Source organism: Pseudopipra pipra, chromosome 2 (genome assembly GCF_036250125.1).
Source record: "Pseudopipra pipra isolate bDixPip1 chromosome 2, bDixPip1.hap1, whole genome shotgun sequence".
Classification (NCBI taxonomy): Eukaryota; Metazoa; Chordata; class Aves; order Passeriformes; family Pipridae; genus Pseudopipra; species Pseudopipra pipra.
Genome location: NC_087550.1, coordinates 80,972,256 through 80,985,138, shown reverse-complemented (window position 1 = coordinate 80,985,138; position 12,883 = coordinate 80,972,256). Strand labels below are relative to the sequence as shown.

At 38.4% G+C, this 12,883-nt stretch overlaps 1 protein-coding gene across 3 annotated transcripts in view; it reads right to left on the bottom strand.

Moving 5' to 3' along the window:
- Positions 1–12,883, bottom strand: part of BIVM (basic, immunoglobulin-like variable motif containing) — a 15,444-nt gene extending 2,561 nt beyond the window's left edge. For 2 of the 3 annotated variants that reach the window (XR_010428430.1, XM_064646111.1), the window contains exons 1-9: positions 12,789–12,883; positions 10,922–11,523; positions 9,364–9,490; positions 8,628–8,723; positions 8,431–8,535; positions 6,506–6,600; positions 5,090–5,222; positions 2,753–2,824; positions 1,814–1,897 (exon numbers count right to left, since the gene is read on the bottom strand). Coding sequence is in view for 2 of the 3 variants with exons in the window: in XM_064646111.1 (XP_064502181.1) it covers positions 1,814–1,897; positions 2,753–2,824; positions 5,090–5,222; positions 6,506–6,600; positions 8,431–8,535; positions 8,628–8,723; positions 9,364–9,490; positions 10,922–11,411 (1,202 nt within the window). In the remaining variant the exon portion in view is untranslated. The remainder of the gene's footprint in view (positions 1–1,813; positions 1,898–2,752; positions 2,825–5,089; positions 5,223–6,505; positions 6,601–8,430; positions 8,536–8,627; positions 8,724–9,363; positions 9,491–10,921; positions 11,524–12,788) is intronic. The other variant, XM_064646112.1, reaches the window with a different exon arrangement.

Genomic DNA, 12,883 nt, shown 5'->3' with positions numbered 1-12,883 from the left:
ACAGAATAAAATTATTACTACTCAACTGACATTTAAGAAATCTCAGCAGGATTAAGACTCAGGCGTATGTGCATGCAAATACAGATCTGTAGCTTTAAATGGTCTTAGCAGTGATTTAAAGATAAATGAATGTGTAAAGATATAAAAGCCTCAATATCAGAGGCATCAACATAGATATAAAAGCGCCATGTTTAATCAAAGCATTCACAGTGATTATTCCTGCTCTTGGAAAACGCCTTCCAAAATGAGTGAGAGCACCATGAGTCATTAGTTACATTCCTTACGCTTACCAATTCATCAGTTTGTGACAGGAAGAAGCAAAGTGTGGTTTAGGCAAGTAGAAACATTAGCTTTTCCTTTACTTAAACCCCTCTTACTCTTTTGTATTATTTTGTTTAAACCCTTGGTTTTTTCCACACATTAAATCTGCTTTTACCAGACAGCTCTTGTTATAACTCACTCCTCCATTTTATTTAAATCTAAACTATCGGTTGAATCCTTCTCCACTCACTCAGCTCTTCAAAGATTCATAATTCCTTCTAGCACAACTGAAACAAATATCTACATATTCCAGACCTCTTTAAACCTACACATCACCTTTTCATTTCTACCAATGCCTAATTACCTGTTTCTCTCTAATGCCATCCTCCAAGTTCAGCAAATGCATTTATACCCCAACCTTTGCCTTCCTACCTTAAGCACAGAACTTTCTGCTAGCTCTCATTGGGAGTGTAGCAAAAGACAGAATGTCTCCACAATCAAAATTAATATTACAAAGGTTTTTATTCTGGATTCAGAAACCTTTTCCTGTGCCATTTGTAGTCTATATACCACAGGACAAAGTTCTGTCATGGAGATCTATAACACGACATTTCTCAGCACAATAACCACATGCATAATGTGATTTTAATTTTGTTGCACTTAATCTCATTAGTCCAAAATGCACAATTATTTGCAATTATTAATGTAGTCACATCACTGAAAAAAAACAAAAATAAAAGAAGTATTATCATTATAATTTGTTTTCACTGTTCTTCTCCTAATGTATCAAGAAAAATCACTCCATAATTAATCTGGGGGTAACAGAGATGCTATTTGCTAAAACTTGTATTTTGGCCATGGAACTAGTTTCTTGAGAAATACTACTATTTTGCACTGTTCCCCGATTTCAGAAATAATACTAAGCATAAGTTAAGCTGATAAACTGTACTGTCAATTTATCTTGACAAATATAACTAATCGATGAAATTTCTACAGAGCACCCTCTAGCTCTCCTAGTCTGTATGTCTAGTTTAGACACCAACTTTGTAGGAGCCAAACCTCATCATAAATGTACTGTTTTAATCCACAGATAAGCTAATAACACAACAGAGTACAGGCTGTAACTGCACCTTAGCTAGGAGACCTTGGTAGCAGCAGAATATCCTGTGCACAGCCCAGACACAGCCTGTGGATGTCCTCAGCTGCGGGGTAAACTCCTCCAAGGGCCGTACAGCCTGTGACTGGCACCATCGCAGACAGGTGAGGTGTCTTTTCTTCCTGACTAATGTGAGATGTCACACTTAAACAAGAGAAATGGGCTTTGGCTTGCAGCAGCCCACAGGTGTCCTGACAGGTGATATAAAACTGCAGAGCCAACCCTAACGTCAAAACACAAAGTCTCTCACTAAAGCACCACCTGTTTCTGTTTGATAGATATATCTATATATATATTCATTCAAAAGAACTAAAAAGTCATTTGTTGACCCTGAGTAGAGAAGTACAAAGTGTTTTGAAAGAAAACATTGTTTTATATTCTTACCAAGTAACATACCTTTTGCAGTGTATTGTTGGATGCTTTCTGCTCGGCTCTCCAATTAAGATCCAATATTCTACTTCTTGCTGCAAGACACGACCTCTGTTCAACAGAAGATACAATCCTAGTAAGATTTATTGTGTATACTAAAAAGAAAAAGAGATATTCACATTCTGCTGTTCTTTTTAGGATTTTCTAATGTTTAAAATTGTTTCCTCAGCTCCTGTGCTACATATAGTTTGCAATTCCATACAGGGAACCTTTCGTTTCACAAGGCCTGGAAGCAAGCCTTGTGAAAGCTACTGCATATTATTTGGGAAAAAGACAGATATTCATTAAAAATAGTGTTACTTGGATGAAAGGCAGTCTGGTATATGATCTAAATATAAATATATAGGTAAAACAGAAATAAGAGCTGTGGAAAGCCACATGAATGTGGAACAAACATCCTTCTCCCTATTTGTGATTGTCTAACAGCCATGAAAGAGTCCTTTCCACCATTTTTAAACTATACCTCCACTGACAGTTGTTACTAACAGCTGTAGGGTAACCTCTAGAACACAACTGGTAACTTCAAATGCTTCCTTCTAAGCATCCCATACCACATATTAAAAATCCAAACCCTTCAACAGATCAATTTCAAGTTTGTGATCAACTTCCAAGAAACTCAAAGCCTGCAGTAACCTTATCAGGGAAAATTTGTGACAGGCACCAGGACAGACTGATGAGATACACAGGACAGTTCTGTGACTTCCTGTAGATAATTACCTCATGAAAAACTACTTCAGTTTCAATTGTGACAAAACCTGAGATTTTTCTGCCTAGGGTATTAGACAGCATATGGCCTTAGTGCTTACAATAATCTGTTTACTTATAAAAAATTCCCTGTAAAAAACTAATGTATGCCATCATTGCACAGATGGGAAACCAAGACACAGGATAGATTAATAGACTTACCTAAAGTCACACTGGAAGTCTGTGGTTGAACTGGGAACCGAACCCAGGTCTCCCGAGTCCAAATCCAGCAACCTAAGATCATACAGGAAGTCTGTGGGTGACCTAAGAACTGTCTCTAAGCTCAGCCTAGCAGCCTATCTACTTAGCTCAGCCTAGCAACCTGTCTACCCACTGCTTTTGGAACTGAAAATGTTTCTTAGCTTCATTTTTAAAGAAAAGCTTAAAACAGATAAACAAGAACTGCTCCAGAATCTATATAGTGCTCTGGAACTGAAACACTTTTTTTTTCCCAGTAAGATCAGAAAATACAAAGAAAACGGGATGCTCTTCTAGTCTGACCTCCAGCCTAAAGTAAGGCTATGAAAGCTCTTTGAACTTATTATTTCCCATTACATTTTTAGAAGATAACTCCTGTTAGGAAAAAAATGTAATACTGACTTTAAAATAACATCACTAGTGAATAAGAATCTGTTTCAGCCATGGGTAAAGGACCGAAAGTGTTGTTCTCACTTATTACTAAACAATGTAAATTCAGATTAGTTATAAGGTATGTTATGCTTCCACACACTGGATAATATTACTTGGCAAACTGCATTTTTCATCTAGTAAACTTTTTTTTTTTTTTTTACTTTGTTTTTCTAGTGCAGATTCTTAGTAACTGATTGAGTAAGTAAGCCACTAATGTTTTGGTAAATTTAAGCAGACTGATGTATTGGATTTCTACTTGGGGCATATTTTCTACACATTTCTCACAAACATGGCACATCAGTGAATGCAGTCTTAATAAAAAACTGTAGTCTTTTGTTCATATACTAAAAGCTTTCATTAACCTTATGGTGAGACTCACTGAGAACAAATTAGATTCATAAGATTATGCTTTATCACCTCAAAAGAATTACCATTTTGAACTCCAAAAGCAGAGCTATCATTCTCCATTCCTTGACATGACCCCACCTCTTAACAGCTAAAGTCAGACTGCTTAGCAAGCAAACAGCAAGACTGAGACTCACCTTATACTAGTGATCTATTCTTTTAATTGGTTAATATTCCCCACTATTGGTATCTGCTAATTGTGTCAGGAATTGTCTTCTTATGCACTATGATAATTCTAATAAATACTGACCAATGGTTGAACCTCGAGAAAGTCCAACAGAAACCTCCAGTACATACTGTGTTTGTAACTACTCTGAGAGAGGAAAAAGAGTTTAATATGATTGTGCGAATGAAGTAAAACAAACTACTCTCCACAGGAGAGTACACAGAGTACTCTACTACATAAAGCAGCAAGGTAAATGTCTTACAAAATATAAATAGTGTCAGCATTAATATTAATATTAAAATCTGTGGGTTTAATACAAGACTTCCCCTAAACTCAGTATGAGTATCAATGCTATTATCCTCTTTTAAAACCTAAATTTAATTGAAATCTCTATCAACTATTGCATTACATTATCCTGAGCAACACCGCCCTGAGAAATCTGAAATTATTCAGGTACCTGTAACTGTATTTTTATTCTAAAACAACTGGCATATTAAGCTTCTCCTGGTATTTTAGAAGTGCTCCAGCATTCCAAGCATTGCTTAAAAAAGCCAAACATGCTGTGATAGTCCAAAGATCTCTTCTAGCTTCCCTCCCCCCACCCCCTGCCAATTCCTGGTAACAAATTATTCAGATATCTTTACTTTTCTATGCCTTACACTCCAGTAGTTGCAGTTTATCATCATTATTAGCCAACCCTGCAAAAAATGTATGCAACCACCATCCTACAATACCTACACATTCCCTGTTCTTGCTATAAACAAGTGTAAATTTTGTGTAAATTTTATCACATCAACCCCAGGATGGACTGATATCACTGTAGGCTTTTTGATTCTAGTTTATAAAGAAAAATTGCAACATACACACACTTCTGTTTTCCCCTCCAAAGTCTCTGGGAACAGACTGCCTCCATAATTAGCTGGCTTTTTATTCTTTTGCCTTAAAATAAAGAACCTGGCTTTTTTTCAGCCCATATGTTTTTATTTTTCAGACTAGTTACCTTCACTTGTCCTTCAAGTAAATAACTACCCTTTCTATATCTGGCTAAAATGTCTTTAAACAATTTCTGGGTACCACTCATAGTTTTCTGTTTTAAATTCTCTCAACCTAGTCTGCTTAGTTATGCTTAATTTTAAGTCAATCCTTTCAAATTACACTGTAGTGTTTTGCTAGCTCAGACATAAATGTCTTTTTGACATACACTGAAATGTTACTTAGGGAAGAAAAATGGTATCAACTTGCAGTAAATTTTCCTGCATGTTTCTTCACCTAAAATAAGCATAAACACAGTATCTTACCTATATGCTTTACTAGCTTTTACTGGGGTTGCTTCAAATCCAATTGGGCAAAAATAATGGTTTTGGCAATGGTAGATGTAGGCCATTGATTCATCTTTCAGTCCACGTGTGAGCTTTGCAAGGGCTCCTGCAGCTACAAAGAAAGATCAGGTTACAAGACAGGGTGTGTAACACCCTGTGCAACATATTCAACAAAAAAAAAGACCTGTTCGATAACAGAGAGTACTTATACTGCTTTCTTAAATGAGAGGACATGACCTGACAGGCATGCACAAAATACAGTTTTGATCTCAAACTTCTTGTTATTTTTGAGGAAATTAAGTACTATCTGCCACACAGTGTGTAGTAAGAAAGTGTAATGTAAAGTATGCTTAGTTGCTTAGTATTTGGATAAAAATGGTATTAAAATTTATCGTTCTGGGGAAAAAAGAAAAAAAAAAGAACCAAAAGTATCTCTCAACCTTGGAAATACACACTGTAACACAATGCAGTCCTGCTGCCCCAAGTCACTGGTGGCACATATCAAGGATACTACTGAAACCACTGAAAGCTTTCAAATGTTTTGGTATTCCTAGCTTCTTGGAGATTCCTAGTCTTAGAAACACATTTGGGCATACCCTGCTTTGTAATGTGACCACAACACTCAGTTTCAGGAAAAAACTAGAAGAGGCATTGAAACATGACAGAATTTTCAAATGGGATACCAAAAAAAAAAGTTATTTCTACTTTAATAATCTCCCCCAAAACTTTTCAGTGTGGTCTTATGCTTTTAAATAATGTTTTAATTAGAAGATAATTACCCAGACTATACCAAAGGCTAGTAAACTGGGTATGAAAGTAATTTTTTTTTTTTAGGTAGCAAACTTAAAAGTAGACATAAAAATGCAGCTTCATAAGCTAATTGAGAATAATCACCTAACTTTTAGAGACAGATGTTAGCCAAAGTCATGACTTCATTAACTTAAAAACTGGGTTTTTCTAAAGTATAAAACATTTATTAAGAACTAATACTTTTGTGCTGGACATTCTGAATTTTTATACAATATAGTTTTCTAAAAAGCTGAAACAAAAATGTGTTATTCTCCCAGTGTATGACAACAAATAAATCTTCCCGAACACAGAACCAGAAATGCAGTGTTCTCCTGGATACTTTAAAATTTCAGTTCTGTGATAGCAGAATATATAGTGCAGAATGTATAGCACAGAATATATATTATCATAATAAAACTAAAAATGAAAATTGTAGCAAAATAGGACAAAAAGTAAAAACAGAAAAATCAGGCTACTTGGAGCTTCTTGATATCTTATCTCAAACTGGAAGTACTACTTACAGACTTTGTCCTGTCACATGCTACACACTGCAGGATTTTTCAGTTTATATACTGTAAGATGAATGCTTTAGGATTAGCTACGTACCAGTTTCTCCAGCTGTCTTGTTCTTCCCATGAGGTTTATACAGAACATATGAGCATCCCTTGATATGGAAGTGATCATTTATTTGCCTAAACCATCTGAAACAATAAGCTTAAAGATTGTAGTAACTCAAGAGTGATTAAATGCAATTTTATTTTCTCCCGCTCTTCATGTCTTGACAGTTTAGGAAAAAAGGTTTTTGTGTGCTACTAAATACCTACCACACCAGTATATAGACAGTAGATAGTACCCAATACAAACAAAACTTAACATATCCTAGAGAGAGAAATAAATATGCAAAGACTTTTCCTTCACTGTGCTTTTCCAGACCTGACATAGATCTATAATAACCAAAGATCTGGATGTGAAATGTTGGTCCTATTGTATTCAGTCCAGACACCTTTAATTTTCAGTTGCTCAGCCTTTAGAAAGATACCAAATTCTGAAGTGCCAAACTTCAACCATCATTTATAAGCTACACAAATGAAATCTAAGATACCAGAAGGAACCCTTCAAGAGAGAGACTGCACATCATTTTCGGTTTCTGTCACATAAGCTTCACAAAGCCTGAGTGCTACAGGAGTCCCATACTGCAACTCCTCCTAGGAGCAGTAGGTGAGGACAGGCCTGCAATTTTTCCATATTAGAAGATTCAAATTCACATGCCTGAAGATAACACCTCATTCATACAGCTATGTTGGGTGATGGGGTTGGCTCCCAGTCCTCCTGTTTCCCATTCTGCCAAGTACTTTAAAATTATTTGACCAGGCAGAAAATAAAAAAAAAAAAAAAAGAGTAATTTCCCTGAAGTACACAGGATACTCACAGGGGAAATCAAGGAATTACAAGTTTAACTTTTGTCTGTATAGACTGTTGACTTAAAGAGACAGAGCATTTTATCAGCTTGGTCTGCAAAGGTCACTATAACCTGACATATTCCTGAAGAGATACAAATCCTGTATCTGTATCTGAGTCTCCTAAGGCAGATGAGGAAATTTTCATGACACTTTTCAATGATCTAGCCAGTATGCTGGCTGGAGAACAGACTGCTGACGTATTTTCAAATCCAGCACCAACCTGCTGAGTCAAACACTATACATTGCCTTCAACACTATATAGTGCCAAAAAAAAAATTAACTAAACCAAATGCAACTCATGAAGCAAGCAAGAACACTGTAAATTTTTTTTTAATTTCACGCCAAAGCCCTGTCAGATGTTCAACATTCAAGTATAATATGCTTCTTGGCTCTGTTTAATCCTAAAATTCCTTTAATATAAAACAAACAAAAAAAAGTATAAAGATTTTAGGTCTGACTTATAAATAACAGGAAACAGCAGAGCAGAAGTGATAAAAAATTTCAAAGCTGAAGTGTTCTGTGGCTTCAGCTCCATGTTTCTGTTTTGTTTTTTTTCCTCTTCCTCCTCCTGAATAGCTCCATTGCAGCAAAGCTGCAGCACTATCTCATTTTCAATTCTTAAATTATATTTTACATAAAACTACTAGTGTATCAATTGCCTTTTCAGGCTGTTTCAGTGATACTAGCAAGCACTTAACATGCCTTTTCAAAAACAGAAAAATGAGTATAAAGAAAAAATTTCCTAACCAGGAGACTGGACTCACTAGAGTATTATACAACCACTAAACAAACTGAACGAAAAATCAAACAGAATTTCACATTCACCTGACCTGTGTAGCAACACTGCACTATATAAAATGGCCAGTGCAAACCACTCTTTGAAAAGTGTCTTTGGGAGCTGTCAGAGTACCCAGGTATGCTTCATTATTCTAAAGCTTAAGAGGACTAACTTGTGTTAGCCACTTTTTTTTAAACAAATGAACTGGTGTATTTTTAAAGGTTCTATCTCTTAGCTTTATGTTATTTTTGCATAAATTAACAATTTAGCTACATCAAAAGAACCAAACGTACCTCATTAGAGTTGTATTTCCAGTGAAGGGACCAAACCTAATCTCCTCAAATGGGGGCTGAAAGCCCAGTATATGCAAAGCTTCTTCTTGAGTGATGGGTGGTAAACTGAAAATGAAAAAAAAAGAAAAGAAGTAAATAAAGTATTTAGTAACATATTTTAGACACTCAAGAGGCAAAGCAGTCTATGTCTGACTTACCTTCCAGCTCCCAGTGTACTATATAAGAAATTCCAGCAAGACACTAACGATGAAATGCCACAAGAAGTCTTGTATTGAGGTCGGCTAACACAATACCTTAAACAAAAAAAACCCCAAACACATTAATAAGCATTCTTGATTTAGTTATAGGACCAACTTGAACTACTTTTCTGTGTGCCACGTCACTGAAGTGTCATGTTATAGTGGATGTTTTTATGTCACCTGTATTAAAAAATACAAACAAAAAACCAAAATAACTGCATTCTTTGAAAAATAAATTGAGTAAATATGTTAACCAATTTCTTTCTCAGATGCTAGTAGGCTATTTTATATGTCAGCCAAATTTCCAACAGCTCCACAGGAGTTCTGTACAAATGATCCCACAGGAAAAAACAGTAATGCACTAGCAGTATACAGTCTCTTCTAACATGTCAACTTGCAGTAAACTGCATCTCTACCAATTTACTAATGAATGTCATTCCAGATCGCAGATTCCCTAAGCTAAGCCTAATTTTCTATGTCACAGACATACAGAGTCATTAAACTAAGTGAATTTAGTGAACCATATTCATATGATAATAGGTTGTATAGACACTGTATGTATGCGTAGCATATCCCCATTTCTCCTAAAAAATTTATGAAGACGTTATTAAGAAGTTTTAAATCAGGTAACTAGCAACAGTGTTTAGTGATAAACTGTATGGGAATAATTCTAAACACAATTCAAAAATACTACCATCTCCGAAGGTCCAACACTTTTCTCTCCTTCACATCTTCAAGAGCTGAACGCTGAGGACACTCTCTGTATTGTTTGCTTTTTTTGTCCACAGACTTTTTCTTCATCCCTTGTTTCTTCATGTTGCCTACAAAACAGATTTCAGAAACAAATGAATGTCTAGTTTACCTTCCATAGCTTTCTTCTGAAATACTTCTACTAATAGCATACAGCTCAAATAGAGACACTGGTTGTGTTAGTAAGTGCCAACTGGGACTTTAAGTGAAAGGAAAAAGCTCAAATATATAATCAAGATTGTCAACAGGTTTGTAAAGCTGCCATTAGCTCTGTAAACAACATGGTGTTTAGATCATGAACAGAATTAATGATGTCCTGCCCAACTGTTTAGAGAGATAAGTCAATCTGATTATTCTAATGCGTTAAATCAGCCATCCCAGAAATAGACTCTCACACCAACATGGACTTCCCATCTCCTAACATTAAATGCATGTGTAATATAATCAAATGCTTGTTTTTCACTGCCAGCCTTGTAACCAGCTTCTGATGAAAGCTTATATGCAAATTCAGTAAGAATAATATACACCAGAGGTCTCTTCCTTCTCGTAAGCCACGGAGACAGGGAAAAACGGAGAGTCAAGCCACATTGTACAGCAGAAATATTTTTGTCCCATTCTGAAGCCATCACATCCAGATAAAATATACCACATATTTTAGAAATTATGACCATCCTCTAAGACATTATAATTTACTTCTTACTTTTATTTAAGGACACTTCACGTATACATGAAAAGGCAATGGCAACTTCCCAAACATGTTTTTAAGTTTTGCTGAACAGGTTTCATACTAATGTAGAGAAAACAGCAGTTTGACTAGCTAGCCAAGCCATTAAGGAAAAAAAAAATCCACAGCACGCTCTAGGTAAACAGAGGGATTGTAGGACAAAGAAAACCAACTAGGTATGCAAGTGTTTGATTTGTAGTTGCAATCAGTGACTAGGCAGAGAAAGAACACAGGAGGTAGCAAAGGAGCCAGTTTTAAAGGATCCCTAACACTGTGTACATGTAGCAAATTGAAATAAATAAAATTCTGTTACAGAAACCTACTGTTTTCCTAGGCAACTGTCATAAACAAACCACATCTTCAACTTCAAAATACATCTCTGAAGTATCTTGAAACATTTCTGCAAGTGACAAACCTGTACTTAACAGGCAAAAGTAATCACTGCACAATGCACTAGGTCCTACTAAAATTAAAAAAAAAAAAAAAAACCAAACACTCCAAAAACACAGTGGGAAAAAAATACCAGAAACCACCCCAAAAAATAAAAAAATACACAGTTAAGTAGAAGCCAGCCTGTTTTAGAGCCACTTCCCCAGGCAGCTACATCTGACTTTCACTCCTCCTATCTCACCCTCTTCTTTTCCGATGAACAGGTTCCTTGAAATGAAGTAGAGGCTCTTCTGTAGCACTTCCTCAAAGGATACATGGCCAGGCCCCTCCACAAACAAGCTGTAAACATGAAGTCTTTTCCTGTCACATCAAAACTCCACCACCTCACCTGCTTTGTTCTTCAGATTTGTGTTCACACCATTGAACTCCGATTTGTCTATTTCCCATGCCAGTGGAAGCTTTCCCAGACTGCCAGGCAGGCTTTCCAAGTCAGCATCTTCACTGTAGATTATCTCTGAAGCACCAGTTTGAACGCTGAGTAAGTTAGGTGTGTTATTTCCAACATTTAAGGCAGCACTGCCTGACAGGCAGGCACTAACTGAAGCACTTGGGCTTTTACAAATAGATGTTACTCTGTTTAAAAAAGCATAGTCTGAGCAGATGGTATAAAATTTCTCTCTTGTATGAGTCACAGGACATCCCCATGGATAATGCCCATCTCCCCTGGATACCAACGATGCAGTGGAGCTGTCTGACATGCAGTATGGCTTCACAGGATCATGAAGAGAAGCTTCTGGGGATTCTTTCCCAGCTCTGTTTTCAGTGTTTCCATTATTTCCAGAACCATTTTCCTTTTCATCTTCTGAAATGGTAGGCATTGAATGATACTAAAAGAGTATTGCGCAGCTAAGAATACTTTTTCTTTTTGTTTAACTACACCAGGGTTTTCATCATTGCCTCCATTGCCTCTGCAAGGTATTGATGAGGTACCTGAAAGAAAATGTGTGTCAATCAACATAAAATAGACACAAAGCTTATCTTTGAACTCATAGCCAATCAGATCTGAAATACCCTTCAAGATATACCACAGCATACATGGTGTCATTCCCCAAGCATCTCTAGAGCTCTACAAACAGCACTTTTTATTATTTGAGAGTTGCCAAAAGCATACACCATAGTGATACTATGATGAAGACATAACGAGTAATTACATTTATAAATGAGCATACAAATAAGAAAAAAATAAATTAAGAAATTAAAAGCTTCCTACATTTAAATAGTTGCGGTTGACTCTTCTATCCCTTACAGTAATAGTACACTGTTAATGTTGAGTGCAAAATAATTTATACAAATTATTATATCACAGAACAGCAACTTAAGATCACTTAATTCTGCCAAATCCTGCATGCTTTTTCTGCAAGTGGAATGTAGGTGTACAGTTACCGTACCTATAACCTCCATTGACTGTAAATTGACAACACTTCCCTCAATCTGTTCCACTGCTTTCCTCCTATGGCTGTTAAGGATTCCCTTTATTTTTATGTGCCTCCTATCCCTCAAGACGTGAGAAAGAAAAGCAGGTGTTGTTTATGGTAGCTAAGAATTACCAAAAACAAATTTAGAAAAGCTGGCTGGCTTGCTCTAAACGATCACTTTTAAAGGGCAAGCCGACAGCGTGTGTGTTATCTGTCATCTCAGCAGCTTGCACGTCTACAGACACGCGCCGCAGATGGGAACCTGGCGCGAAGGAGGCAGAAATTCCGCTCCAGAGCCGCCTCCTGCGACACGGGCTTCGGGTCGCTGCCCCGCACCCCAGCGGCGCACCGGGAGCGGCTCCGGCCGCCTGACCCCGGCAGGGCTCCGCTGGGCACATCCCAGGGACACCCTCCAGGGACCCGTCCCAGTCCCAGCCCCCGCCCGTGCCCAGCAGCGCCCGCCCTGAAGGCAGGCCCAAGACTCGCCCCTCGACCGCCCGGGCCGCCCGCACAGCCCCGCCCGGGGCGGGGGGCACCGGCCCCGGGGAGGGGCGGGAGCGCTGGGGCGCTGCCAATCGGGGCCGCGGCTCCCCGCCCCGCCTCCCGCGCTGCAGCCCGCCGGCTCCGGAGCGCACAGCCGCAGGCTGGGGGAAGGGGGCCCGCGGGAGGGTGGGTTTGCTCCCTTCCCGGGCGGCGGCGGCGGCGGCGGCGGCGGGGACGGCAGCGGGGCCGGCGGGCAAGGCGGCTGCGACCCCGCAGTCCGCTCCCGGCCCGTGTTACCTGCGCGGAGCGGGACCGCCCGTGCTCCCTCCCCGGCCGCGGCGGAGCGGGGACGCGGCGCGCCGGAAACAGACACGGCCGCGCGCTCACCTGCG